Source organism: Scyliorhinus canicula, chromosome 1 (assembly GCF_902713615.1).
Source record: "Scyliorhinus canicula chromosome 1, sScyCan1.1, whole genome shotgun sequence".
In the NCBI taxonomy this organism is placed as follows: Eukaryota; Metazoa; Chordata; class Chondrichthyes; order Carcharhiniformes; family Scyliorhinidae; genus Scyliorhinus; species Scyliorhinus canicula.
The window spans coordinates 132782285-132809712 of record NC_052146.1 but is presented as its reverse complement, the minus strand read 5'-3'; the positions used below and the strand labels follow the sequence as shown (position 1 = coordinate 132809712).

Below are 27428 nucleotides of genomic sequence, written 5' to 3'. Positions count from 1 at the left end.
TGATTAAGCTTTACCAAAATCCAAAACCTGCTAAATCGCTTGCATTCTCTTTGGTTGAAGATTGGTGTATAAATCAAAAAGGTGGCGAGGCTTAAAAGAAAAATAATTAAATGCCAACTGAGAAGATTCATCAACAACTTTGCATTTCAGCCACTGGAGTGTGGCGACTAGGGGATTTTCACAGTAACTTCATTGCAGTGTTAATGTAAGCCTATTTGTGGCAATAAAGATGATTATATATGCCTTTAATTTAGAAAAACATCCCATCACATTTCAAAGTACACTTGTCTGAAAATTAACACAAATAAAGGAGTTGGAGAAGGATGACTAAAAACTTGGTCAAAGAGGTAGATTTCATGGAATGATTTAAAGGAGCAGAGGGTGGTGGCGAGGTCTAGGGAGGGAATTCCAGAGCTGAAGGCCGACACAGCTGAAAGCACAGCAATAAATGGTAGAGGGAAGGCTTCTAGAAATATTGCAGAGGCCTGATTTGGAGGAGTGCAGAAGATTACAGTGATAAGGAGGGGCAAGGCCACAGAGATTTAAACACAGGGATAAGAATTTTAAAACAGATATTTGGGGCCAATTGCCAATCGCCAATCAAGTTAGCGAGAACAGGGATGATGGGTGACCAAGACATGGTGCAAGTTAAGATACAAGCAACAGAGCTATGGATGAGTTGAAGTCTATGGAGACAAGACATGGGAGTGGGGTGCAGCTAGAAAAATGTTGGAATGGGCAAGCCTGGAGATGGCAAAGCTATTGATAAAGGCTTTTACACAAGACTACTTCTTACGATCAAAGCACCAGACATAGTTATGCAAGAACAGAATCAACTCCATAATAAATGGAACAATATACAAGTTGTCGATAACAATAGCATTTTACCTCCCCTCTCCTTCGGAACCTTCATGGAACACTCAATTTCGGTTTCCCCAGGAGTGAGAGGAGCTATTACTACCACCTTTCTGCAGCCCAGTCAGTCTGAACCATAATGTAGTATTTCTTAAATACTTTGACAGCTAAATGAAATTTGAATACAAGTGAGAACACAGGAGTAAGATTAGGTTTGGGGAATGTAACACAACCAAATCATTGTGCTCACCATCTATGTTCAGCATCATTTTCCACATGGCAGGTCTGACAGACTGATGAAAACCAAACCAGACCTCTCTGCCTCCACCCAATGGATGGTCATATCCTTCAGGTGCAGAGAAGAAAGAGCGGCCAACAGGGGTGTACCTGTAACAAAACACAGAACATGAATGAAGACCGTATGACTAGGTCTTTTACACTACTGCTAAAGCTATTTATACATTCAAGAGATGAAATACAGCAGGAGGCCTTGGATGAGTGAATGAGGTCCCAACTGCTAGGTAAAGGAACTTTTAAGACCACATGGAATTGGGATGAAGAGATGAAAAAAGTCTCAATATTTTGGCCAATATTTCCATTTTAAATACCACCAAAAACAAAATGGTCATCCATTGTGTTGTTGTTTGTGCAATTGTGTGGTGCAAAGAATGGTTGCCATCTTAGCTAACATAATATAGATTAGATTTCCAATCGAGTTCCTACAGTGCATTTGGCCCATCGAGTCTACACCGACCCTCTGAATGAGCACCCTACCTAGGATCATTCCGCCGCCCTATCACCATAACCCCACCTAACCTGCATATCTTTGGATATAAGGGGGAATTTAGCATGACTAATCCACCTAGCCTGCACATCTTTGGACTGTGGGAGGAAACCCACACAGACATGGGGAGAAAATGCAAACTCCACATAGACAGTTACCCAAAGCTGGAATTGAATCAAAGTCTCTGGCGCTGTGCCTCCAAAACAACTAGTTTCATATGAAGAATTCTAGGGCAATTCAGAGCGATAAGATTGTGACAAAAGGTTCAATTTGGGTTATTTGCTTTTTTTCTTTACTGCTGACCATATTACAAAAGCGAGATTAACAGTCAGTTATTGCTGGTGTTTTTGTAGCTGTATAGAATTTATATTATATATTGGCTAATATTTGTATCTTTCATCAAGATGAATATCTTCATAGTTTTGGAACTTGGAGGATGACAGTACACAACGCAGTGTCAAAGATCTGTCTTGCTGGCAATCTGGCAAAGATCAATGAAGCAAACTCTTGTATCCAATTCCAAAATTCTAGACAATGGCTACCCTGGGAGCCGATTTCCGTTTAGCAGCTGTGTTGAGAGTAAAGTGGTAGGGCAGGCATTTGGGGGATGGTTGGGGCATAGCCAAGGATTCTTTGTAGTTTCTTTGATGGGTAACAATGCAGAGGGGAGCATTTGATTGAGAGTTATCTTTGGCTATGTGTTTATGAATGAGCTATTCAACAGGGAGACAAAGCCAAAACAGTGATTCTGTGATAGTGTTTCATCACAGGAAAAGGATGGCTATTACCGATCAATGTTACATTCAAAGGCAGTGCAGTTGAAACATAGCTGCTGTTTTGACATCAAAGAGAACAGTAAATATTTTGCTCGAGCCGGATACTGTTTATTTACTTATTTAATGCCAAATTGTTTGCCTACAGGTTTGATATGTTTAAATGGGTTCAGCTTATATCTGATTTGCAGCACCTATTCAATCCATTTTGTGAGGATGAAGGTACTTTGTCATTAAGCTAGCACAGTGCCATGGGCTCTTTGCTCGATTCCTGTGTCTCATTGTATTTAGCTATGTATTGGGCAGACAGACCCACTCTTGTTCATAAGGGGCATGAGGTCTGCAATGGTGTGTCATTTCTCTACTTTCCACACCAGCCATCTGCCTGGTCTGAATTTGCCACTCATTGCCAAAAAGGGTATTTTCAAACCATAATTGAACCTTTGTAGCAAGGAACATTGAAAATGGATCAATGTAGGCTGTATTTGAACCAAATACCAGAGGTAGGAATACAGTACTGTCTATTAAACCACTGTATAAGCTCCATTTGGACAGTTTAAATGGAAATTGTTCTATTAGGTTGGTTGCTCAAGTTCTATATGAACATTTAAAATGTTAGTGGACGGGATATAAGTATGTCTTTCAATTACATAACTGAACTGAAACTAGATTTAAAAGCGTGAAATTACAGGAATAATAGAAATGCTACTGAAATATTTGATTACTAGATCAAACAGCAATTATCACGTACTGTACGTAACGCTGAGCATTGAAACCACTTATGCAAATTAACAACCAATACTTATTTTAATTTCCAGTAACATACACTCAGAAGGTTTACTTCTGAAATGCTCAAGAACAGCAAATGAAAAATTCTTCCGTTTGCCAAGATTTTAAAGTAACTGAATGATAATTGCAATTTACAGTGTGGAACACAAAACACCTCTCGTTGGATGCTGCAGCCTGAATGATGTGCCAACCCGATCATCAATTTAATAGTATTGCTTGCCAACGAGAATTTGATAATTTTAAAAAAAACTTCAGTTTGCAGCATTCTTGAATTTAGGCATTACATAAAATCCATCATTCAGTAAAAATAATTGCAATCAAAGTGATGTAGCACATTATTGGTTTTGGCTTTCTGTTACATTGCTAGTTATCACTTTTCACATCAATCTTTCTTGCTATTGAGATGTTTAAATTTACCAATGACAGCAATTTGTAAAACCTGGAAACTTAAAATTATTTAACTCATTAACTTTGAAAAGGAACAAACAAGACTTGAGGTATTATGTTAAAGCAATTGGAAAAGGTTAATGAGAGCATTTCCGAATCACCTACCTTGGTTCAAATAACAACTTGCAGTGGCAACTGTTAAAACACTCCATAGTCCTACATTGAACCTAGCTGCAAAAGGATTAACGCAACTTTACTTGCTTTTTGATAGTTTGAGAATAATGTTATTACCACAAGAAAGTTAACGTATTTTGCTGGATCGTCACTCTTACAAAGTGTATTCATCACATATTGTTAGGCAACTATGGATAGTGCCGCAAAATCAACATTGTTGTGTTTTTTTTACATTAGGCTGGCACTCAAATGATTGACTCTTTTTAATGTGTAAAATGCAGAGCCTTTCCTGTCATTAATTTTTTTCCCTGCATAAGTGAATCAATATACATGTACAAAAAGCCATCAACTGAAAAATTGCATCTACCTACAACAGATCCTACCAAAATGGAAAGAATGTTTTTGGAGGGGAGAATACAGACTCTTCGGTGTCTTAAGAAACAGCTTTGGAGTAATTTAATTGGCTGGCTGGCAACCTGTGGGTTTGCCAGGCACAGTGTGCCGGCTGACAAAAGGCTGTGTTTGGTTCCAGCAGGATGCTTCTGAGACAGCCGGATATATAAGAGAGAGAGAGAGAGAGAGAGAGGGGGGAAAAGGTGCTGGGCAAGGGGTATTAGGTAGTCAGTTACATTATAGAATCGTAGAATTTACAGTGAAGGAGGCCATTCGGCCCATCGAGTCTGCACTGGCCCTTGGATAGCCCACCTCTATCTCCGTAGCCCAGCAATCCCACCTAACCTTTTTAGACACTAAGGGCCAATCCACCTAACCTGAACATCTTTGTACTGTGGGAGGAAACCAGAGCACCCAGAGGAAACTCACGCAGACACGGGGAGAACGTTCAGACTCCGCAGACAGTGACCCAAGCCGGGAATCGAACCTGGGACTCTGGAGCTGTGAAGCAACTGTGCTAACCACTGTGGCACCATGCTGCTCTAATATTACTGTTAAATAACTGTTAAATAATAAAAGGTTATTTGTGTGTTAAATTTACAAACCTGGTGACTGCAATTTATTGGGCTCAGCCCAGGTATTTTAAAATAACATCCAATTTCACTTGTGTTGCGACTCAGAGTCAAGTGGGGCTGGAATTGACCGTGCATTAGCCAGGGGGTTGAGAGAATATGCACAAAAACATGGCTGAGCTGCTTACAGTGCAGTTCAGGCATAAACGGAGAAGGATAAAAGACAACACTTTCCTATCTTTTCACATTGGGAGTATTCATGCAGATTTGGGAGTATTTCATGCAGATTTAGCGAGACAGGAAAGAAAAGAACATCCCCAATAATAATTAATGTTTTTGCGACTGGTCTTGGTGGATTAAGGAATTAGGGGGAAAAAAATTAAAAATCAAGCTTAAAGAATTTCCAGTCGATACTCACTTCATGGAAGGAAGGTGTCGTAGGACAACATCGACGGCATGTACAGGATTTGTGCTGAGTGGCTTGTCCAGGTCCAATCCGGGCAGCAGCTCTGGCATACTACGGCCTGTCAGAACTTCATGCAGCAAATGCCAGCTCACTCTGGAAACAAATTTTATCGACACCCTGAAAATTCGGTCCTTTCCTTCTCCTGGTAATGTCACCTCCAAATCCACCTTCAAAAATAAATGTTGCAAGCTAATTTTAGGACAGTCCTTCATGCACACATTTTGCTAAAGAACAGTTGGTTTACTGTAAAAAGCTAATTATTTGCTAATGGCAAATTAGCAAAAATTATCAGCAGCTGGAAGGTCCAATGGCTTTTTGTAAAGACCCCATATCTCCTGAGATCTGAGCTCCAATACAGTCCAAACAACAGGAGGACAGGTATAACTATTTATTTTGGTGGCTACAAGTGTTTTCATATGAAAATGAGTTAGAGCAGTCTATTTCATTTCAGATCAATAGCATAAAAAGTACAATCATTTATTATAATGAGGTGCAATTCTTGTCTGTCTGCTCTTTTCTAGTTGGTCAGTGGATTGATTTGGCAGCAGAGCCTGGGGCACAGTGTCACAAATGCAAGACTTTAATACGATGATTTTTTAAAAAAATGCTTCTTTTAATTTCAGGGAAAACAAAATGCCCCAGAATTGGGGAACAGTGAAATCATACCGAATTCTGCCCGGAAACAGGCTCATGTGATATGGCTGTCATGGGAACTGAGATCCAAGCTGAATGCATAGAAACTTGTCAGTTCACACACCTTGACACAAAAGAAATGTCCTGAAGAGAAAGAGAGGCTGCTGGGTGTGTGAAGCAAAGATGCGATAGCTGCAAGATCTGGATGCTGTTAAATGTTGGGTTTTTTTCCCGGAAAGTCAGAACCTTTGGAGATTTCAGAACCAAGGAATCTCAGACTGGATCTTGTGGCTGGAAGTTAGTGAAGAGTATTCTCAGATGGAATTGACTTTAAAAAGGACAATGGAAGACACACTCTGACTTGGCAAGGAGAAGGAGCCAGCCAAAATGCTTGTTGTGATTTGGACTTGATTGAACCTACAGTGCTACATGTTGAGAGCATGGCATCACATATAACCAGATCATACGGTATCTTGTTTGTATGTTAACTTGGTTAATAGGGCAGTACTTATTCTGCAGCTTAGTGTATTAGATCAAATATAAATGTTATAACATAGTTAGTAATACAAACACATGCACACATATTTCTTTACTTTGTGTTGATTTTAGTTATTTGTTAAAATAAAAGTTTTAAATACACAAAATCTGACTGAAATGCTTTAACTGCAGTGAGGATGTTCATTACGTGTTCCCCAGTGTATAATTTTGCTAGATTACAGACAACAGCATTTAACAAAACAATAATTGTTTCTAATTCTAACTCTTGCATGTATAGATTCTAAAATGTTTGGATGGCAAGTTGCTGGAAGTACTGACTGATAACATTACAACGTGAAGGAAATAGCATCCATTACAGAGCAATCATCTGTGTAATTCCTTAACCAATGAGATTGAAGATTGTGAAATGAAGAGCACGAGAAGGAAGTATAAATTAGACTGGGTCAATACAATGCTAAATCAAGTGTAAAAGAAATACAAAGAGAAAGAGAGGGGAAAAGAAAACAATGAAATAATTTTATATTTACAAAACATTGAGTAACAATTGAAACACAAGGGCCTGAAACTTTACACTTGTAACAGTTAATTTTCATGCCAATGGGGTTCATTGGTAACCAGTAGTACATTTTTAAAATCCCTACATTTAACCCAAGCTCAAGAAAATATGCACTGACCATATTGATAAGCAAGAGGACGATGTTTACAGTGACTAAGACAATTACGGACCAAGGGGGAACAGTACGTCATGGTCACCGGTGGTCCTGGCCAACATGTATGCTCCCAACTGGGATGGCAAAGAATTTGTAAAGAGGGGAAGGGGAGCAGGCACGGATAGGGAGCTGGGAATGTTTATGGAACAGATGGGGGCGGTGGACCCATGGCGGGTCATGCACCCAGGTGAGAAGGAAATCTAATTTTTCTTGCTAGTACCCAGGGTCTACAGCCACATCGGCTTCTTTGTAGCGGGGAAATCGGTGCTTCCAGAGATAGTAAGAGTGGGATATTCCACAACTGTAATCTCCTATCACACTCCACACTACATGGATGTGAGGTTGGAGACGGCCTGTGCCCACAGAGATTAGACACTACTCTCTTGGCCGACAAGGTCTTCTGCCAGAAAATACCACAAGCCATAGGCGAGTACATCACTAACAACCTGAACTGGGAAGTCTCATCTTCCACATTCTGGGAGGCACTGAAGTTTGTGATTAGGGGAGAAATGATCGCCTATAAGGCTCGCAGAGACAGGGAAGAGAGGGGGGCTAGGCAACAACTGATCTACTCCATTCCGGAGGTTGACAGGCAGTACTCCAAGGCTCTAAGTGTACAGCATCTGGCGGAGAGGAAGCTACAAATGTATTTTAACCTGCTATCTACCAGCAAAGCAGTGTATAAACTTCGCCTGACATGGGAACGTTTACGAGCAGGCAGACAAGGCTAGCTGCCTGCTGGCTCACCAGCTGAGAAAGCAGCCAGCCATGACAGAAATAGCCCAGGTAAAGGATAGCAGAGGCAGACTAGTAGCTGAACCAAAAACAGTCAGCAAAGCATTCTATCACGGACTGTACACCTCCAAAAGCTCCGATGGGGACTCGGGGATGAAACGGTTCCTCGATGCACTGGGCATGCCAGATGATGGAAGCTGGAAGCACCACTAGGACTGGAAGAGGTCATGGAGAGCATTGGCTCCATGCAGGCGGGGATGGCGCCAGGACCAGACGGGTCCCCGGCAGACTTCCACAAAAACATTTGCGATGGCACTGGCCCCGCACCTGCGGATAAAGTTAGCAGACTCGCGAGCGAGGGGAAACCATGTCGCTGATAGCCAAAAAGGACAAAGACCCAATGGACTGCAGATCATACAGACCCATTTTGTTGCTCAATGAGGACATGAAAATGCTCGCAGAAGTCCTGGCTAAGCAGCTAGAGAACGGCGTACCAGAGGTGGTCGCAGAAGACCAGGCAGGCTTTGTTAAGGGTAGACAGTTAACTGCGATCAGACGACTGCTGAATGTGATAATGACGCCACCTGGGGAGAGAACACCAGAGGTGATCGTTTCCCTGGACGAGAAAAGGCTCTCGACAGCAGAGTGGAAATACATCGTTCAGGTATGAGAGCGGTTTGGGCTAGGGATAAGGTTCACCTCATGGGTGAAACATCTGTGCAACGTCCCCAAGGCGGGCATATGGACCAATGTCAGCAGTTCGGAATGCTTCCAGCTGCACAGGGATGCCTGCTGTCCCCGCTCTGGTTTGCCCTGGCAATCGCCCCAAGAGCGGTGAGATGCTGGAAGGGAATCCGAAGGGAATCCTGCTCCTCTACATCTCGGGCCCACAAAGCAGCATGAAAGGAATTATGAAGCTCAGGAGAGAGTTCGGAGTCTTCTCGGCTACAAATTTAAGCTGGGCAAAAACAAAGTATTCCCATCCCCGCCAGCAAAACATTCAACAAGACCAGTGGTGGTAGTTACCGGGAGAACTTGGTACCAGATGAGGCAGCACTTTGGTCTGACCGAAATACCCATCATGGCCCCAATCTGTGATAACCATAGGTTTGCACCAGCCTTGCTCAATGCCACCTTTAAGAGGTGGAGACATTACGGGGGAACACTGACGGTTAGCGATTTTTACATGGAAGACAGACTAGCGATCTTAGAAGAACTGAAAGAGATTGAAATTCCCAAAAGGGAACAAACTCCGACAGCTGCAGGTCAAAAAATTATCTGCAAGATGACTGCATACCAACGAATCCAGGGAAATACAATGCTAGAGGAATTACTGGACACAGGCAGTCTGGGGAAGGGCAACTGTGGGGACCAGTAGGTCGACTCTTAGAAAGGAACATGCTCCACACTGGACAAGACATGGGAAAAATGAGGGGAAGAGCTAGGGACGGAAATAAGGTGGGATTCTGGAGGGAAGCGCTGTGCAGGGCCAACTCCACCTCCTCATGCGCAAGGCCACATGTAGCTGAAAGTGGTGCACAGAGCACACCTGACAAGAACCCGAATGAGCATGCACTTCCCGGAGGTGGAGGATGAATCGGAATGGGGGCAGGGAGGCCCGACCAACCACGCCCACATGTTCTGGGCATGCCCCTGGCTAGTTGGGTTCTGGACATCCTTCTTCGACGCAATGTTCAAGGTTATGGGGGGTGAGGGTGGAGCCGTGCCCAAGAATGGCAGTCTTCGGGGTCTTGGAACGGGCAGAACTATTCATGGGGAAGAGGGCCAACGCCCTTACCTTTGCTTCCCTAATCGCCCGCTGGAGAATCCTGTTCGGCTGGCAAACAGCAGCACTACCCGCAGCTACAGACCAGCTGGCAGACCTATCGTAATTTCTCCATCTGGAGAAGATTAAGCTCACTACCTGAGGATCAAAGTATGGCTTCAACAAAGTGTCATCAACTTCTTCCAGGACCTGGTCGGAGGCAACAGCCAATAGAGCGGCGAGGCCAGTGGGCATAGAATAAGATCACAAGAAAAGGAAATGCCGAAAACATGATCGGGGGAGGGGAGAAGAGAAGAACGGGTGGGGAGGGTGTCAAAGCAGCCAAGCGGCAATGGGGGAGGGGGACGCGCGCGAAGTAGTCGCTCACATACAAATAGCAGATAACTGCCCATTGTACAGTAAGGGACCCAGGAAAGATCCCTGAAAAGACGAGTGAAGAGGGCGGGGTGAAAACCATCAGCACAGAGGAAAATGACTTGTACATTGTAACCGACGCATTTATTCTTACCGACTGTGTAGTGTATAAAATGTAAAACCTTCAATAGAAACATTTTTTAAAAATGGACAGATTTCAACCAAAAAATGGTATACAAGAGTGGCCATGGCTCAAGAAAAAGCTGATTAGTTTATTGCAAAGACGCAATCCGGAACTGGATCCTGGAATTTTCCAAAGGATCAATTAGTGAACATTGCGAGGTAGTGCAAATGTAACCTTCTCTTTAGAATTTTTTTTTATATAAAAGGAAGTTGTTGATTGTTTTAGAACGCTGTGGATTGCCTCAGCTGATGGAATCTGTTGCAGCTGTCAAAATGTCTGCAGCATTCAGAGCAGGTTGTTATACATTGTTTGGCCTTAAATCGCCTCAATGAGATGGAAGCTCTGAAATAAAACATTTTTTTTCAGCTTTGCAGTTACAGAGCATCAACTAGAGAAGAAATAGCCTCAAAAAAGAGCTGCATAAATGTAATAGCCTAGATTATGCATTGGGCAGTGGAGAAATGTACTGAGTGGCCTCTTCATTTGCTATTGTCATATAATCTCCTCCCAAGAAATGATTTGAAGAGAAGACTGTTGAACAAAGTCCAAAGTCCTAAGAACAAGCTTAGCATTTTTCTAGTTTAGGTGGATGCTGAACATCACTGGTTCATTGCACCACACACTTGTCTGCCACTTCTATTGTGGACATTTGCCACACTGCACTTGGAAGGCAGCATTGGTCATTGATTCACAACCAGAAGAACTGTGCATGTTTTCATAATTATGAGGAAGCCTCCGTCTCTAGTGAGTGGACAAACACTGTTCTTGTGAGGTCCCTAACTGCTGTTCAGAATGGATGAGCGCGAGGCACAACCAGAATATCGATAGCAGGGTGCTGTTCTGGGCACAATTTCCAGAACAATAATCTAGTATGGAGAGATTAAATTTGCAAGGGGCAAGTATGCATAATGCATAATCTGGTCAAAAAAATCTGTTAGGAAAATCCATGAAATTGTAATATTTTTCTGTTGTTAATCTTCCGGTCATATTTTGAAACTGTTGGGAGTATGTATGCGGTAATTAAAGCAAGAGACAGGGAGACTGAAATGTTAATGAGCCTAGCAATACTTCAAACAGATGTTTACCCAAGGTAATTTAGTAAGGATAATAATAATAATAATAATGTTTATTAGTGTCAGAGGTAGGCTTAAATTAACACTGCAATTAAGTTACTGTGAAAATCCCTGAGTCACCACACTCTGGCGACTGTTTGGGTACATAGAGGGAAAATTCAAATGTCCAATTCACTTAACAAGCACATCTTTCGGGACTTGTGGTAGGAAACCGACGCAGACACGGGTAGAATGTGCAGACACTGCACAGACACGGGTAGAATGTGCAGACACTGCACAGACAGTGCGGGAATCAAACCTGGGCCCCTGACGCTGTGAAGCAACAGTGCTAACCGCGATAGAACAGGAATAAATTTGACTGGGGTTATGGTTCGAACTACAAGAGATACAAGGTATGAAAGAAAGGCGTCACAGGAAAGATATGGATAAAGGGAGTTTGCTTTTCTTTTAAATTCGAAAATCTAAAGTAAAGAGATGAAATTAATCAATTGTGGGAGAGAGCAGTTTGAAAGAAACTGGGTGAGATAATGAGGTCAAAGAGAGAGTGTATTTAAGGAGAAGCCTATCATGGGAATTGTTTTAGATCTCAAGTCAACAGCAGGAATAACTGGTTAGCTCTCAGCAAGCAGTGTGAATGAAGCGAGATCTGAAAAGCCAATTGCTGGGAAACCTCAGAGGGCACCACAAGAGAGAATTAAACACTGTGGTAAACATTACTGGACTTTTATAGACTTTAAAATCTATAAAGGTGTTGCTGAACAGATTGGGAAGATTAAATTAAGATTTTTTGGAACTGTTTAAAGTATTGGTACTGTGTGAAGCCATTGTCTTATTTATATATATTTATATTTTAATTATTTCCCATTTCTTGATGGACATTTACTTTGCTGTAAAATCATTGCAAGTAGTTGGGGACATAATTTCTGGATTTCATGGCCTCTTCTCATACTATACAATTTGCAAACAACCGTTGGTTCAACTGGGGTTCCTTCCCGAGATCTTAGCAGTTTTGCATTTACCATCAGCTGTGCCCTGAACACCTGAGCTGACCATTTAAAATATTAGATAAATTCATATCATGCACCATAAAAACAAACTGGAGATGCAACTCAATGTAGAAAAATTTACTAGAATGAATGAGACAAGGGCACCATTTGTTCAGCAACCATATGGATATCTTGCTCAGTTGACCATTAAACCAGAGTTCTTTACATACATCTTTTGAATGAATAAATTTGGAATTAGTTAACAGTGAGAAACTGAAAAAAAATAAACAAAGTTGAGAATGTTATGGTTGAGACTTAAATGCTCATAAAGAGAACTCGCAAGCCATCAAAACCTTCAGAAATGTATACTTCCAATTTTTACCTTTATACATGCACTCCTTCTCTGACACAATCAAGACCACCGGTAAAAACAAACACACTCACTGACCATGCCCATTACCTGCTCCGTACAAACTGCATTCAAATTAATCTCTGGTAGTTATTAACAAGTCCATTGTTATAGAGGTTGAATATGTAATAACTTTCTTTAAATTAAGTTGAGCAGGCCTTACTCCAGTGGTGCTGACAGGAATGGGATCTGCAGTGTAGAGACTCCTTTTCCCATCATAGACAGGTCTTCTTTCTCCAAATATCTGAACTTTAAAATGCTGAACCATAGAGTCGACCACTTCCCTACAATAATACAGAACAACTAGTGAGGAATGGAGAAAAGTACTAGAAGCAGACAAGAATCAAATCTCAACATGCTATTAACAATACAAGGTAATTGAGCATCACTTTCCAATTCCCCCCCCCCCCCCCACTTACCTATAATGAGCAATTGTTGGTGCCCTTGTATCAGAGGAATTACCGTATGACTATTGTTCATAACAGAATGGATAATGAGCAATAGTAATGCTAATAAAGTCCTTGTGGTTTAACAACTTGGAGGTCCACAATTGACATGATCTTCCCAGTCCAGCAGCTGAAAGTTAAATTCTTGGACCACGATATATTGTCTTCATTGATCTCACCAAGGCAACTGATAACGTGAGCTGCTGGAGTAAACTGGCTGTTCAGTGGGATCTTCTCTTTCCATGACAAGTTGATGGATACAGTCAGCTATGAAAGAGCAATATCTGAACCGTCAGAGTTTGCATTCTGGCACTGACATTCTTTGACAGGTTTTTCTCTTTGTGCGGTCATATGCCTTCATTTCACCTACAGTGAATGTGTACCTATTAATAGTACTGATGGAGAGCGGATCAGAAATTCTAAAATAAATGTGCACCAAATCATCATCAGAATTGTTCTATGGTGAGAATGCCACACTAACATCCAATAATGAGGAACACCTTCAGTAGCAAATTAACAGACTCTCTCACGTCTGTAGAGTTTGGATTGATCATCAACATCGGGAAGACTAATGTCATGGTCCAGGATGCTGTCAAAGTTGATAGAAGGCAGTATGACATTATGTAACTGAAGATTATTGAGAGCGTCATATATCTAGGCTTTAGAGCCACCAGCAATCTGACACATGATGCTGAAATCAACACAAGCATTGCAAAAGCTTTGGCTTTCTCAAGTTCAAACAGAGTGCGGAACAGCAACAACCTGGACTGAACAACACACAGTCTGCCACATCTGCAATCTCAATGCATGGTTTTAGAATGGTGAGATCGGGACATATGTTAGGAACAGTTTCCACCACTGTTGCACATGCACCCATGGCATCTCTTAGAGGACAAGGTGACCAACTCAGAGGTCCTGGAGTGCGCTAATTCCATCAGTATACACTCATAGAATCATAGAATTTACAGTGCAGAAGGAGGCCATTCGGCCCATCAAGTCTGCACTGGCTCTTGGAAAGAGCACCCGACCCAAGCCACACCTCGACCCCATCCCCATAACCCAGTAACCCCACCCAACACCAAGGGCAATTTTGGACACTAAGGGCAATTTAGCATAGCCAATCCACCTGACCTGCACATCTTTGGACTGTGGGAAGAAACCGGAGCACCCGGAGGAAACCCACATGCACACGGGGAGAACGTGCAGACTCCACACAGACAGTGACCCAAGCCGGGAATCAAACCTGGGACCCTGGAGCTGGGAAGCAATTGTGCTAACCACAACGCTACCGTACTGCCTACTCATTGCAGAGCCAATGATGCCTGTGCTGGCTTGGCTATATTCATCAAATGGATGATGACCCTATATACAATTATCTGTTGAGCGCCCATTCCTCTGATACAAGGACACCTACAATTGACACTGAAAATTGAACAAATTGTCAATAGCAGTGACCTCTGGAGGGCACTGGAGGTCAGGAGAAATGAAAAGCTCAGCTGGACGAGCAGAGGGCCCAGAGAAAACAGAGGCCAGCAATTCCTGCACCTTCTCAGTCTATTGTCTTTGTAGCTAATGTGGAAGAGATTGGCATGCCAGGGTGGGCTCCAGGGTCACATCAGGCAATGTTTTACACAGATTTGAACACCATGGGGCAGCCATTGCTTCACAAGACAGAACGCAACCAAGATTGAAGTCTACTGACAGGGAGCATCTTCTAACTGGTTCACTTGACTTTCACTTGGCACCCACAGGTGTACTTTTATTAGTGATAACTAAAAGTGGTTACCTGATCAGTTGTTTACCATTCCTCATTACCAGTCCAGTTGAAAATAGTTAACTCAACACTGACCACACAAACTTTGGACCTTCTCAGTATGTGAGGCTAATTATTTTGTACTAACATGTGGCTGCGAAGAGAGCACATTGTTTCATGACCTCCTGCAGGTTAGTTCATGAAATGTTTAAAGGATAAGCTTCTTTGTAACCTCTGCTCAGGAATACCACAAGCAGATACAATCTCTTGCCCAAGTGACTAAATCTTCCTTCTATAAAATTGGGGTTTGTTTTAACAGTCATGTCTGACTGCGATTGGATACAATTATTTCATTTAACTTATAAGCTGAAGTAGAAACTTTTCTAGAAAGAGTCATTTGATTAGCTGAACCGCTATGGATTACTTCACAAAACTATACCTCCCAACATCTATTTTACTAGATTCTGTTTCTCATAAATCTATGTTAAAACGGCCAATGGCCTTAATCTTAGGCCCGATTCAGAATTGGACACTTTAAATTAAAACTACAGGCAGGCCTGATGGGAAGTCAGTCAAATTTGAATATACTGGACAGAGACAGATTGCCAGAGCAGGACTGGGCTTGTCCTATAAACAGAAGCTGGGAAGATATTCGGCCCAATCAAATGGATTGATTATTGTGGATTGCCCAGATGAAGCCAGACTTTCTGATACCTAGACTTCCCGCCATCACCTTATTAGGTTACGGTCACATGCGGACAGTGCAGCTGGCGATGGACCCGCGGAGGGGGGGGGGGGGGAGAGAAAGGAAGGAGAGAGAGGAGAGGAGAGTGTGTGTTCCTGGTGTCCTACAGAGTTGCAATCTGCAACTACACTGGGTGTTGCGGCCACCGCTCAGTGACCCATATTAGCTGAGGGCCAGAGAAACTTCTGGAAAGGTACGAAGAGGGGGATATGACGACAACACCCAGGGATCATCCCCAGTCAACACTTGACACAGAGACAACGGAGAGGACTCAAACTAGAGAATGAATAGAAGAGGCGTGCGAGACACACCTTCGCAGAAGAGGGTCCTGAGACGATGGAGACTCAGGATTGGACCCACAGTTCGATCAAGTTCATTGGCATGGGTAGTATTAGAATCTTGGGAAGATAATGTGGTGATATGCATCACTGTAAATACACAAGGGGTTAATGTAAATACATGTAGACTAGCTAGACACTAGAGGGAGCACCAGAGACATGACACACAGACACTCAACCAATAGGTCAGTAAGATAAGACACGACCAATGGGCATTCACGATACACGCAGAGGTGACACGACCACAGGAGGGCATTACACCAAGCCATATATAAAGGACACAACACACATGATCTTCCTCTTTCCTGTGGAGACAGTCAGTGAGTAGAGACACAGGGTTGATTCAATATCACACCCACCACGTGGATTGTAGCAGACTGGTTCGTCAGTCTGAGTAGCTATAGAAGGATTAACAGTATTGGCGAACCTGAGTGAGAGAATTGTAAATAGTTCAATAAACGTGTTGAAGTTATCTCCACGTCTGAACCTTCCTTTGTCAGAGTGCACATCAAGGAAGCCGCTTATGCTACCCCAAGAGCATAACAAGACAGATGATATTTAGGATCACTTGGGAGAACGGTTTTATTATGTTTGTGAATAAATTTGGGTTTAATTGTGAACCAGTGTTTTGTCCTTTGTTCATCTTGCAAATAAGGGCACCTGGGTAAAACATTTCAATAATAAACTGGGATGAAGTGTCTCAATTTACAGGCAACAAATCTGACAGGATTGATTTGATATTCAGGGTGGGAAAACCTGCATCAATCTTAAGCAGAAAGCTGACAGGATTGCTGAACATTTTTCAACTCTTAAATCTTCTGAATGACCCTCCATACGTAAGGAAACAAAGTATGCTCAGTACTTCTTGTTCCAGGAAATTAACACTCTCCAGTGTAACAAGTCAACTAGCCCCCCCCCCCCCCCCCCCCCATATCTGTGGCCTCATCCAGCCCAACAGACAAGGTTTTTCTCCACTAATCCTAATTCCAGCTTCTTGCACATCCTGATTTTTCTTTGCTTTCATCAGGATAGATCACAGTTACGAACAATAAAGGGAAATACAATTTATACTGCACAATAAGTGTTCTGATTATTTGGCACGTGGACTCTGCTTGGTAGAGGTGTTGCCGTGGAGAATGTTGTGGGAAACAGTTAAATGCCAAGCTTTTGTTAAAATTCAAACTAGTTGGCTGACTGATTGGTCAATGCATTGCCATGGGGAGCAAACCAGGGAATGGCAGTTCCTCAAGCTTTTGTTCAGTTGAAAAAGGTGCAATTCCCTCATGGACATGCTCTTCTATCTGCAATCGACAGGATCCTGTCAATATTTGTGGCTTCTGGCATGTGTAAGAGATTCACGCTGCGAGCTGTCCATTGACCACAAATTGCTTTTCAATGTCATTCTAAGCACAATCAGGGTTGTTTAGCAAGCGTTTTCTAATCGTAGAATCACATCTAATGTTCAACACTATATTTTGTTTTTTTAAAGCATGGGCTGGTTGGGTAAGGTCAGTACTTTGCCTATGGCAAATGGAAGGTATGCCTTCAGTTTTATACTAGTCATTGGGGCGTACGCCTGCATACTCAGCATTACACCAGCACTGAAATTTATGTACCACATTACTCATTTGTGAGATCAGCAGAATGTCTTTTTGGCTTGATGGCAACATCCTGTTAGTGACCTGTGTCACTACTGCATAGTAACAGCATGATGGCCAGCTTCACCTGGTGCTCAAATATTTGAGACATAGGGCAATCGGAGTTGACGAGGCACTTCTCAGGAATAACACAGCTTGGCAGTTAACTGTTTCTTGCTGCATTCTCCAAGGCAACATCTCTACCAATTCAAGTCCATTTGCCAATCAATCAGTACTTTCTTCTGATGCAGTATAAATTGTACCCCTTACTGTTGGTAATATGGAGATCTCTCCTGATGAGTTCAACACAAAAGCTCAAGACAGCAGGTCTTTTTTATTTCATCAATACTCAAGCTCTGTACCATCAAACAACTATCTATATTCCTGTTTTTTTGTTTATTCCTCCAATGGTGAATATTCTTCTTAGTTCTGGAAGTTCCAAAAACTCATCTCTCTCCATCTTTATTCCTGATGTTCTTGCTACACTGCCATGAGGTCCAATATCTTGATAACATCACTTGCTATATTTCAGTTGAACACTCTCATGGTCCACTCACTGGGTTAGACCTTGATTTGGGAATCATTCCTTCAGATAGGAAAATTGCACAAATCATCACTTTGCTATTTAAAAGGTGAGAAAGGGGGAGGGGCTGGAGGGGTCAGACCTGCCGGCCTATGTGGCCGTGATGTTGAACTCGCTGGTGGGGGCAGGATCCTTCCATCTGCCCCTGGAGCTGGAGGGGGCCCATAGAGTACTGGCCAGGCGGCCTAAGGCGAATGAACCCCCGCGGGCGGTGCTGGTGCGGTTCCATCGGTTCAGCGACCGGGAGTGTGTTCTCCGATGGGCCACGGTGGTGAGGAGCAGTAAGTGGGAGAATTCGGTAGTGCGTATCTACCAGGACTGGAGTGCAGAGGTGGCCAAGCGGAGAGCCGGGTTTAACCGGACGAAGGCGGTGCTCCATGGAAAGCAGGTGAAGTTCGGCATGTTGCTGCCTGCGTGCCTGTGGGTCACCTACAAGGACTGGCATCACTACTTTGAGTCCCCGGAGGAAGCGTGGGCCTTTGTGCAGGCTGAAAAGCTGGACTTGAACTAGAGATTGGGGGCTGTGGGAGTTTTTCTATTCTATTCATGTATCATTGTCTATGCTATAGCGGGTTATTCTGTTTGTTTTTGTTTTTTCTCTCGCTTTCGGACGATGTGGGTTATGGTTTTGTGTTCTAAGGGGGGTACTGGGGTTTGTGGTTGATCTGTGTCTTTGTTTGTATGGAGTTGGTGGTTGGGTTCGGACTGCGTTTGGGAGCTGCGTTGGTGGGGTGGGGCAGTGTGAAAGCACAGGCTTTTCTCTGGTTTCCCGCGCTGCGGGACGAGGGGGTGGAGCTGGTGGCGAGGGGCGTGGCTATTAGACCAAGTTTCCCGCGCGGAAGCGGGGCCCAGAACTGATGCAGGGGAGGAGGGGGGACCTCATATCGGGAGGGGTCGGATTAGAGCGGGAACTGCCGGGGTCAGCAGAAGTCAGCTGGCTCACGGGAGTACAGTGGAGGGAGAGTCACGGCTAGGAGGGGTCCTAGCCTGGGGGGCGGGGGGGCGAGGGGGATACCGGGTTGCTGCTGGATTGGCCAGGGAGGAGTTCCGGGGGGCCGGGGTGAGGTTCTATCGCCGTGGGAAACGGGCCGAATGGGTGATGGCCAGGGGCAAGCAGTCGATGGGTTATGGCTAGTCGACGGGGGGGGGGGGCCGGATCCGGCTGATTACGTGGAACGTGAGGGGGTTGAATGGGCCGGTTAAGCGGGCCCGGGTGTTTTCGCATCTGAAGGCAGACGTGGCCATGCTCAAGGAGACCCACCTGAAGGCGGCGGACCAGGTCCGTTTGAGGAAGGTGTGGGTGGGGCAGGTTTTCCACTCAGGGCTCGACTCGAAGAACCGGGGGTTGGCGATCCTGGTGGGGAAGAGGGTGGCGTTTGAGGCGTCTGAGGTTGTGGCTGATAGTGGCGGCAGATACGTGATGGTGAGCAGTAAGCTGCAGGGGGAGAGGGTGGTGTTGGTTAATGTGAGCCCCAAATTGGGATGATGCTGGTTTCATGAGGCGTATGTTGGGCCGCATTCCTGGCCTGGAGGTGGGGGGGGCTGGATCCCCTACTGGATCGTTCTAGTTCAAGGACAGGCAGGAGGCCAGCGGCGGCCAAGGTATTGAGGGGGTTTATGGACCAGATGGGAGGAGTGGATCCCCTGGAGGTTCAGGAGGCCGAGGGCTCGGGGGTACTCCTTTTTCTCCCATGTGCACAGGGTTTATTCCCGCATTGATTTCTTTGTTCTGAGCAGGGGACTGGTCCCGAGGGTGGAGGAGGCCGCTGAACACTAACGTGCGAAGGTTGCTAAATGTGATAATGATGCCGGCAGCAGAAGGAGAGGCGGAGATTGTGGTGGCATTGGATGTGGAGAAGGCCTTTGACAGGGTTGAGTGGGGGTACTTGTGGGAGGTGTTGGAGAGGTTCGGGTTTGGGGTGGGGTTTATTAAATGGGTGAGGTTGCTGTCCGAGGCCCCGATGGAGAGTATAGCGACAAATGGGAGGCGGTCCGAGTACTTCAGGCTCCACCGTGGGACGAGGCAGGGGTGCTCCCTGTCCCCCTTGCTTTTTGCGCTGGCAATTGAGCCTCTTGCCATGGCTCTTAGGGAGTCGAGGAGGTGGAGGGGTTTGCTGCGAGGTGGGGAGGAGCACCGAGTGTCGCTGTATGCGGACGACTTGCTGTTGTATGTAGCAGACCCGGTGGGGGGAATGCCAGAGGTGATGGAGATTCTTGCTGAGTTCGGGAGTTTCTCGGGATATAAATTGAACCTGGGCAAGAGTGAGCTGTTTGTCGTACACCCGGGAGATCAGGAGGAGGGGATTGGTAAGCTCCCGCTAAAGAGGGCAGTGAGGAGTTTTAGGTACCTGGGGGTTCAGGTGGCTAGGAGCTGGGGGACTCTGCACAAGCTCAATTTTACTAGGTTGGTGGAGCAGATGGAGGAGGAATTTAAAAGGTGGGACATGCTGCTGTTGTCGTTGGCGGGTAGAGTACAGTCCGTTAAAATGACGGTGCTCCCGTGGTTTTTGTTTTTGTTTCAGTGCCTCCCCATTTCTGTTCCGAGGGCCTTTTTTAGGAGGGTGAACAGCAGCATTCTGGGATTTGTTTTGGCGCACGGGACTCCGAGGGTAAGGAGGGTCTTTTTGGAGCGGGGCAGGGATAGAGGGGGACTGGCGCTGCCCAACCTCTCTGGGTACTATTGGGCGGCTAACGTTTCGATGGTACTTAAGTAGGTAATGGATGAGGAGGGGGCAGCATGGAAACGGATGGAGATGGTGTCCTGTGGAGCCACGAACCTGAAGGCACTGGTAACGGCGCCGCTGCCGCTCCCTCCAACGAGGTACACTACGAGCCCGGTTGTGGCGTCTACCCTCAAAATGTGGGGGCAGTGGCGACACAGGGGGGAAGCGGGGGGGCTCGGTGGAGGCCCCGCTCCGGGGGAACCACCGGTTTGTCCCAGGGAACATGGATGGCGGGTTCGTGGGGTGGCACAGGGCGGGCATTAGAAAGTTGGGAGACCTGTTTATCGACGGGAGGTTCGCGAGCCTTGGTGAACTGGAGGAGAAGTTTGAGCACCCCCTGGGGAATATGTTCAGGTACCTTCAGGTCAAGGCGTTTGCTAGGCGACAGGTGGAGGGGTTCCCTTTGTTGCCCCCACGGGGGGGTAAGGGATAGGGTGCTTTCAGGGGCGTGGGTCGGGGATGGGAAGGTGTCTGACATCTCTCCGGTAATGCAGGAGGTGGGGGAGGCGTCGGTAGAGGAGCTGAAGGCTAAGTGGGAGGTGGAGCTGGGGGAGCAGATTGAGGAGGGGACATGGGCGGACACCCTGGAGAGGGTGAACTCCTCCTCTTCATGTGTGAGTCTTAGTCTCATCCAGTTCAAGGTGCTGCACCGGGCCCACATGTTCGGATCTAGGATGAGTAGGTTCTTTGGGGGCAAAGACAGGTGCGTCAGGTGTTCGGGGAGTCCAGCGAACCATGCCCATATGTTCTGGGCATGCCCGGCACTGGAGGAGTTCTGGAAGGGGATGGCGGGGACGGTGTCAAGTGTGGTGGGATCCAGGGTCAAGCCAGGTTGGGGACTCGCGATATTTGGGGTTGGGGTGGAGCCGGGAGTGCAGGAGGCGAAAGAGGCCGATGTCTTGGCCTTTGCGTCCCTAGTAGCCCGGCGGAGAATCTTGCTGCAGTGGAAAGATGCGAGACCTCCGAGTGTGGAGACCTGGATTAATGACATGGCGGGATTCATTAAGTTGGAAAGGGTCAAGTTCGCCCTGAGGGGGTCGATACAAGGGTCCCTCGATAAAGCGACAACCACAACCTGTAACCTCATGGTCTGGCATATCCCCCAACCTACGCTTATTACCAAGCAATGAGATCAACTCTGGTTCAATGAAGAGTGCAGGAAGGCATGCCAAGAGAAGCACGAGGAATACCTAAAACTGAGATATCACCTAGTGAAGCTACAACACAGGGCTACCCATGTGTCAAACAACACAAGTAAACGATGAACAAGAGTAAAGTGATTTCACAACCAAAGGATCAGATCTAAGCTCTGCAATCCTGCCACATCCAACTATGAATGGCAGTGGACAATTAAACTCTAGGGAGGAGGCTCCATACATGTCACCATCCTTAATGATGAAAGAGCCCAGTTCATCAGGTCCTCAGCATCACAGATGTCAGTCTTCAGCCAATTTGATTCACTTCAGGTGATATCAAGAAACGGCTGAACGTACTGGATACTCCAAAGGCTATAGGCCCTGACAATACTACTGAAAACCTGTGCAACAGAACCTGTGCCCCATGCCAAGCTATTCTAGTACAGCTACAACACTGGCATCTACCTGGCCCTGTACAGAAAAGACAGGCCAAAACCAACCCGGCCAATTGCTGCCCCACCAGTCTACTTTCCATCATCAGTCAAGTGATAGAAGGGAGCATCGACACTGCTGTCAAGAGGCACAATAACCAGCTCACTGATGCTCAGTTTGGGCTCCGCCAGGGTCACCCGGCTCCTGCCCTCATTACAGCCTCGTCTCAAACATGGACAAAAGAGCTGAACTCCTGAGGCAAGGTCAGAGTGACTGACTGTCCTTGACACCAAGGCAGTATTTGACCGAGTAAACCCTAGCAAAACTGGAGTCAATAGGAATCTTGAGAGGGGAAGACTGTCCACTGGTTGGAGTCATACCTAGCACAAACTAAGATGACTCCTCAGGAATTCCTAGGATAGTTGTGCTCGGCCCAACTATCTTCAGCTGTTTCAATGATCTTCCTTCCACCATAAGGTCAGAAAGTGGTGATGTTCATTAATGATTGCACAATGTTCAGCACCATTCACGACTCCTTGGATACCAAAGCTGTCCATGTCCAAATGCAGCAAGATCCGGACAATATCCAGGCGTGGGTTGACAAGTGGCAATTACATTCATGCCGCATAAGTGATGAGAATCTAATTATAGCCCCATGGCAATCAATGGCAATACTCTCGCTTAGTCCTGGGGGTTACCATTGACCAGAAACTGAACTGGACTAGCCATATAAACACTGTGGCTGCAAGAGCAGGTCGGAGTCTAGGAAACGTGTGGCGACTAACTCACCCAGACTGCCCAAAGCCCCTCCATCATCTACAAGGCATAAGTCAGGAGTTTGATGGAATACTCTTCACTTTCCTGGATGAGTGCAACACCAACAACACAAGAAGCTCAACACCATCCAGGATAAAGCAGCCCACTTAATTCCACATTCACTCACTCCACCACCAAGAAATATGTGGCAGCAGTGTGAACCATCTATAAGGTGCACTGCAGAAACTCACCAAAACGCCTAGGCACCCATGGCCACCATTATCTAGCAGGACAAGAGCATCAATACATAGGAACATCTCCACCAGGAAGTTCCCCTCTAAACCATCACTATCCTGACGTTGAAATATATTGCCAATCCTTCACTGTCACTGGGTCAAAATCATGGAACTCCCTCCTAACAGCACTGTGTGTACCTACACAACAGGGATTGCAGTGTTCAAGAAGGCAGCTCACCACCACCTTGTCATGGCAATTTAGGGATGGGCAATAAATGATGGCCTAGCACGTTAAGACCACATCCTGTAAATGAATTAAAAAGGGAATGCATGACCCTTCAACCAATCAGGAGAATTCTGAACTAGTCCAAACCAGGAAGTACAAATTAGAAAATTTTATTCATTATAAATTTATGGACAGAAAGTGTATGAGGTAAGGAGCAATGGCATTACGAGAGGTGAAATAAAAATAAAAATATTAAATTATGACATCTCCACCAGTAATGAAATTCTGAAAAAAATGAGTTTCCACACTTATAAAGTTAAGTTCTTAGTGCCAGAGAGGTGGGTTGACAGTAAGGTTTCTCATGCTGTTAAAAATTCACTTACATTTGAATATACCAGTCCCAACCTTTCTGGCACATTTAGTGGGTAAGCTAGTGGGCAAGTACAGCAACATCACACCGTTCCACTAATTATGGATTTCAATGCGGAATCCATTGGTTAGGTAGTGGCATTGCATGGCCTGTGGAAGAGCCAGGTAAATTGGGCAGTGACTTACTCATTTCTGCACTCAGATGAATACCATACAGAAACTTTGATGCTGCATAGTGTGACCAATTCCTCTGAAGGCAGGAATCCTCTGCTCCAGAATGCAATTTTCCATAATGAATGCCAATATGTTCCCTCTGTATAAATTGAGAATCCATGATTGCTCACATATCACAGCCTGTGAATTTCATATGCTGCTATTAATCTGAGTAGTAAGTATTAACCCCCCCATTAGAACCAGCCTCTGTCAGAAACCAAAATTTCACTAACCCACCTTACATAAGTATTACATTACAAGAGTAAAAATTCAGTCCAATGGCGCATCAATGTTCAACACCTTCGGAGGCTGAAACCCAACTGAGGCCAAGTCTCCCTTAATTAATGAGACTTCTTAAAATTACTGTGATGGTAATTAATTATCGAAGATTACAGAAGTTGGGAGCATTGTTGAATAAATTATACTTTTATCAAAATTGGCATCAAAATCTCAACATCCCTTCCATGATAAGGTCAGAAATGAAAATTTTTGCTGATGATTGAACAATGTTCAGCACCATTCGCGACTTCTCAGATACTGAAGCTGTCCATGTCCAAATGCAGGAATATCCAGGATTGGGCTGGCAAGTGGAAAGTAACATTGAGATGTAAAATTCTATGAGCTAAATGTCTACTGAAATACAATTCAAATTTTAGAAGTTAACAAAAGTCTGCAACACTGCTGAATTTAAGGTGCCCCAAGAGAGAAATTATACTGCAGGGAACACCTCGGTCATTTGACTTGCACATAGACATGTTGCAACAGCAATGACATTTACTATGAGTTTGTAGTAAATATATCCCTCGAATTTGATGCCACATTCAGCAACAACCCTTGCAAATGGACGTTAGACACTAGCTGTTGGCATCTATCCAACTGTAGCAGGTTCCTGAAAATGAACTTCACAATATGCGCATTATAAAAATAATAAACACCTTAAAATTACAGAATACTGCAACCTAGTTTTAGGATCCATGTGACGGTTACGTAATTGTTCAGGTGGTCGTCATCTAGGATTCCCAGAGATTAATGTCACATCATTCTCAGCTCTCCATTTGCCTCCGAAAAGTGCCTAAAGTGTCTTTACATTAATGTAATTATCCAAGAACTGCTTTATCATGTATTGAATTATGAAATAGTATTGTTACAGACAGGAGGGGGTTAAATTTGAAACAAATCTGATTTCTCTCTGTCAGTTAACAGAAACGTTCTTTTAACTTTTGATCTCTTCTCTTGCGCATCCCCCCCCTTCAACTTATAAGTGGTGGCATATTTTCCCCAAACCATCAGTTTTGCAGTGATCTAATCCTCTATCAATAACATACAATCAACTTGAGATAGGGTGAAATCAGAGGGTTAGTTTATTTTACACACACACACACACACACACACACACACACACACACACACACACACGGAGAGGGGGTATCACTATGCAACCCCTGGTACATTCACACAATTAAAGACAAAAAAGGGAAAGAAAGAGGTACAAGGCAAAGATCACAGACAAAACGAGAATTATTGTTTCATGCGAGTCCAGAATCAAAAGTCCCATGATGTATTCCTTCAGGGAGGTTAGCAGGCTGAAGCTGATGTGGAGTAATCCATTTTCCCCAGGAGCACGGACTTCCACAATGGGAGAAGAACGTAGAGCTGAATTATTCTTGTAGTAGTCACTGATACAGAAGTTCAGACTTTCCAGTATAAATAGTGTAAATAAGGGCCAGGCAATTTAAACCTGGATAGAGCTCTAGCTCTGCTGCTGTTTTCTGGATGGAAGATGGCAGGCTGACTCCTTCAGCTTCACAAGACAATATTACAGGTTCTAGCACTTGGGCAGAGTGAGGGGGGGTGGAGAGAGTGAGGGGGGAGGGGGTGGAGAGAGAGAGAGAGAGAGAGAGAGAGAGAGAGAGAGAGAGAGAGAGAGAGAGAGAGAGAGAGAGAGAGAGAGAGAGAGAGAGAGAAAAAGAGAGAGAGAGAGAGAGAGAGAGAGGGAGAGAGCGCTAGAGAGAGCGCGATGTGGCATAACTTCCACTCCTCCCTTTGGTTTGGACAAAGGATTTATATTCCTGGTCTTGATTCTTGAGATGGTTAATGTTCCATCCATTTATAAGTTTACCAAAGGTTTCCAAGTTCTTTGTCCTCTTAGATGGAGTCTCCATTGGCGAGAGCCAGTCTTAATAAAGGGGCCTTTGTACATTTCCTTGGAACTTGATTTCTGCAGTCACAGGGCACAATAGTATCCCTTAGAGATAACAAGGCTTCAGTCAATGTAAAGCCTTTGTTCATTATATTTTCAAAAATATATAATTTTATGAGGTAGCTGGGACGATATAGATATATATAGATTTTCTTTCATATTATTAACACAGCACAATAAAACACTGATTTGGAAAAAAGACTATTCCAGTGCCATTAAAACTGTATTTTCTTTTCCAGAGCTGTGACCTTAATTCTCCAAGTTTTCTTATCCAAACCAAATAGAAATCCCATTCTCAACTCCATTGTCGCTCCAATTTAAACTGATGCATGCCAAGACAGTAGGTGGAATCGCAACAAAAATATTTGGTTATACAGCAAAAATTCTACATCCTGGCTGCTTTCAAGACAAATTAGATCCTATTCCTTCATAATTAAAGGATGGCATTCATTGCTTTTTCAAATGGCTGAAATAAGATGACAGATTAATGTACTTGTTAGGTTATAGAAATGAAAGCAATATTTTGGACTTGCTCCGAAACTTGTTTCAGTAAGATTTTAATCATTCTGCAACATGGAGCTTTTGGAATAAGATGCAGCAGAACAGTTATTACCATTTAAATACCATTGGGAGTGCAGAAGATTTAGGTAATCCAGTACAATGCATCATAAATTGGAAGGACGTGGGTTTGCAAGTTTGATTCCTTACATAGTCTTGGGGAAGTGCCAAGACTAGGAATGGATTTCCTAGAGGGACAAACGGCACAAAACCACTCCATTCGGCCAATTATTGTTCTGAAGCAGTTAGAGGTAGCTGCAGGGTTTGAAATATATTGCCTGCCCATTGAATCAATGAACAATTGGTTATACTCAAATGTGAAGGAGACGGAACAGATAGCAACCTTCAAGTAATAGCAGCTTGAAGACATGGCGACTACCAATATTTAACGTATTGTGCACCAACCAGGTGATAAAAATCAATATAAAAATTAAATAAGCCAAAGATTTCGGAGTATTTTGTTAGGCAGACGAAGCTTTGGAAGAATATCGGGAATGTAGGATCAATCTGAAATGA

The 27428-nt window shown here is 44.4% G+C and overlaps 1 protein-coding gene across 3 annotated transcripts in view; it reads right to left on the bottom strand.

Annotated features, from left to right (window-relative positions):
- LOC119967510 (protein argonaute-3) overlaps window positions 1–27428 on the bottom strand; it is a 189473-nt gene that overhangs the window by 86881 nt on the left and 75164 nt on the right. For all 3 annotated transcript variants that reach the window (XM_038800175.1, XM_038800182.1, XM_038800189.1), the window contains 3 exons: window positions 12725–12845; window positions 5146–5360; window positions 1106–1242 (listed from right to left, as the gene is read on the bottom strand). In XM_038800175.1, coding sequence (XP_038656103.1) covers window positions 1106–1242; window positions 5146–5360; window positions 12725–12845 — 473 coding nt within the window. The remainder of the gene's footprint in view (window positions 1–1105; window positions 1243–5145; window positions 5361–12724; window positions 12846–27428) is intronic.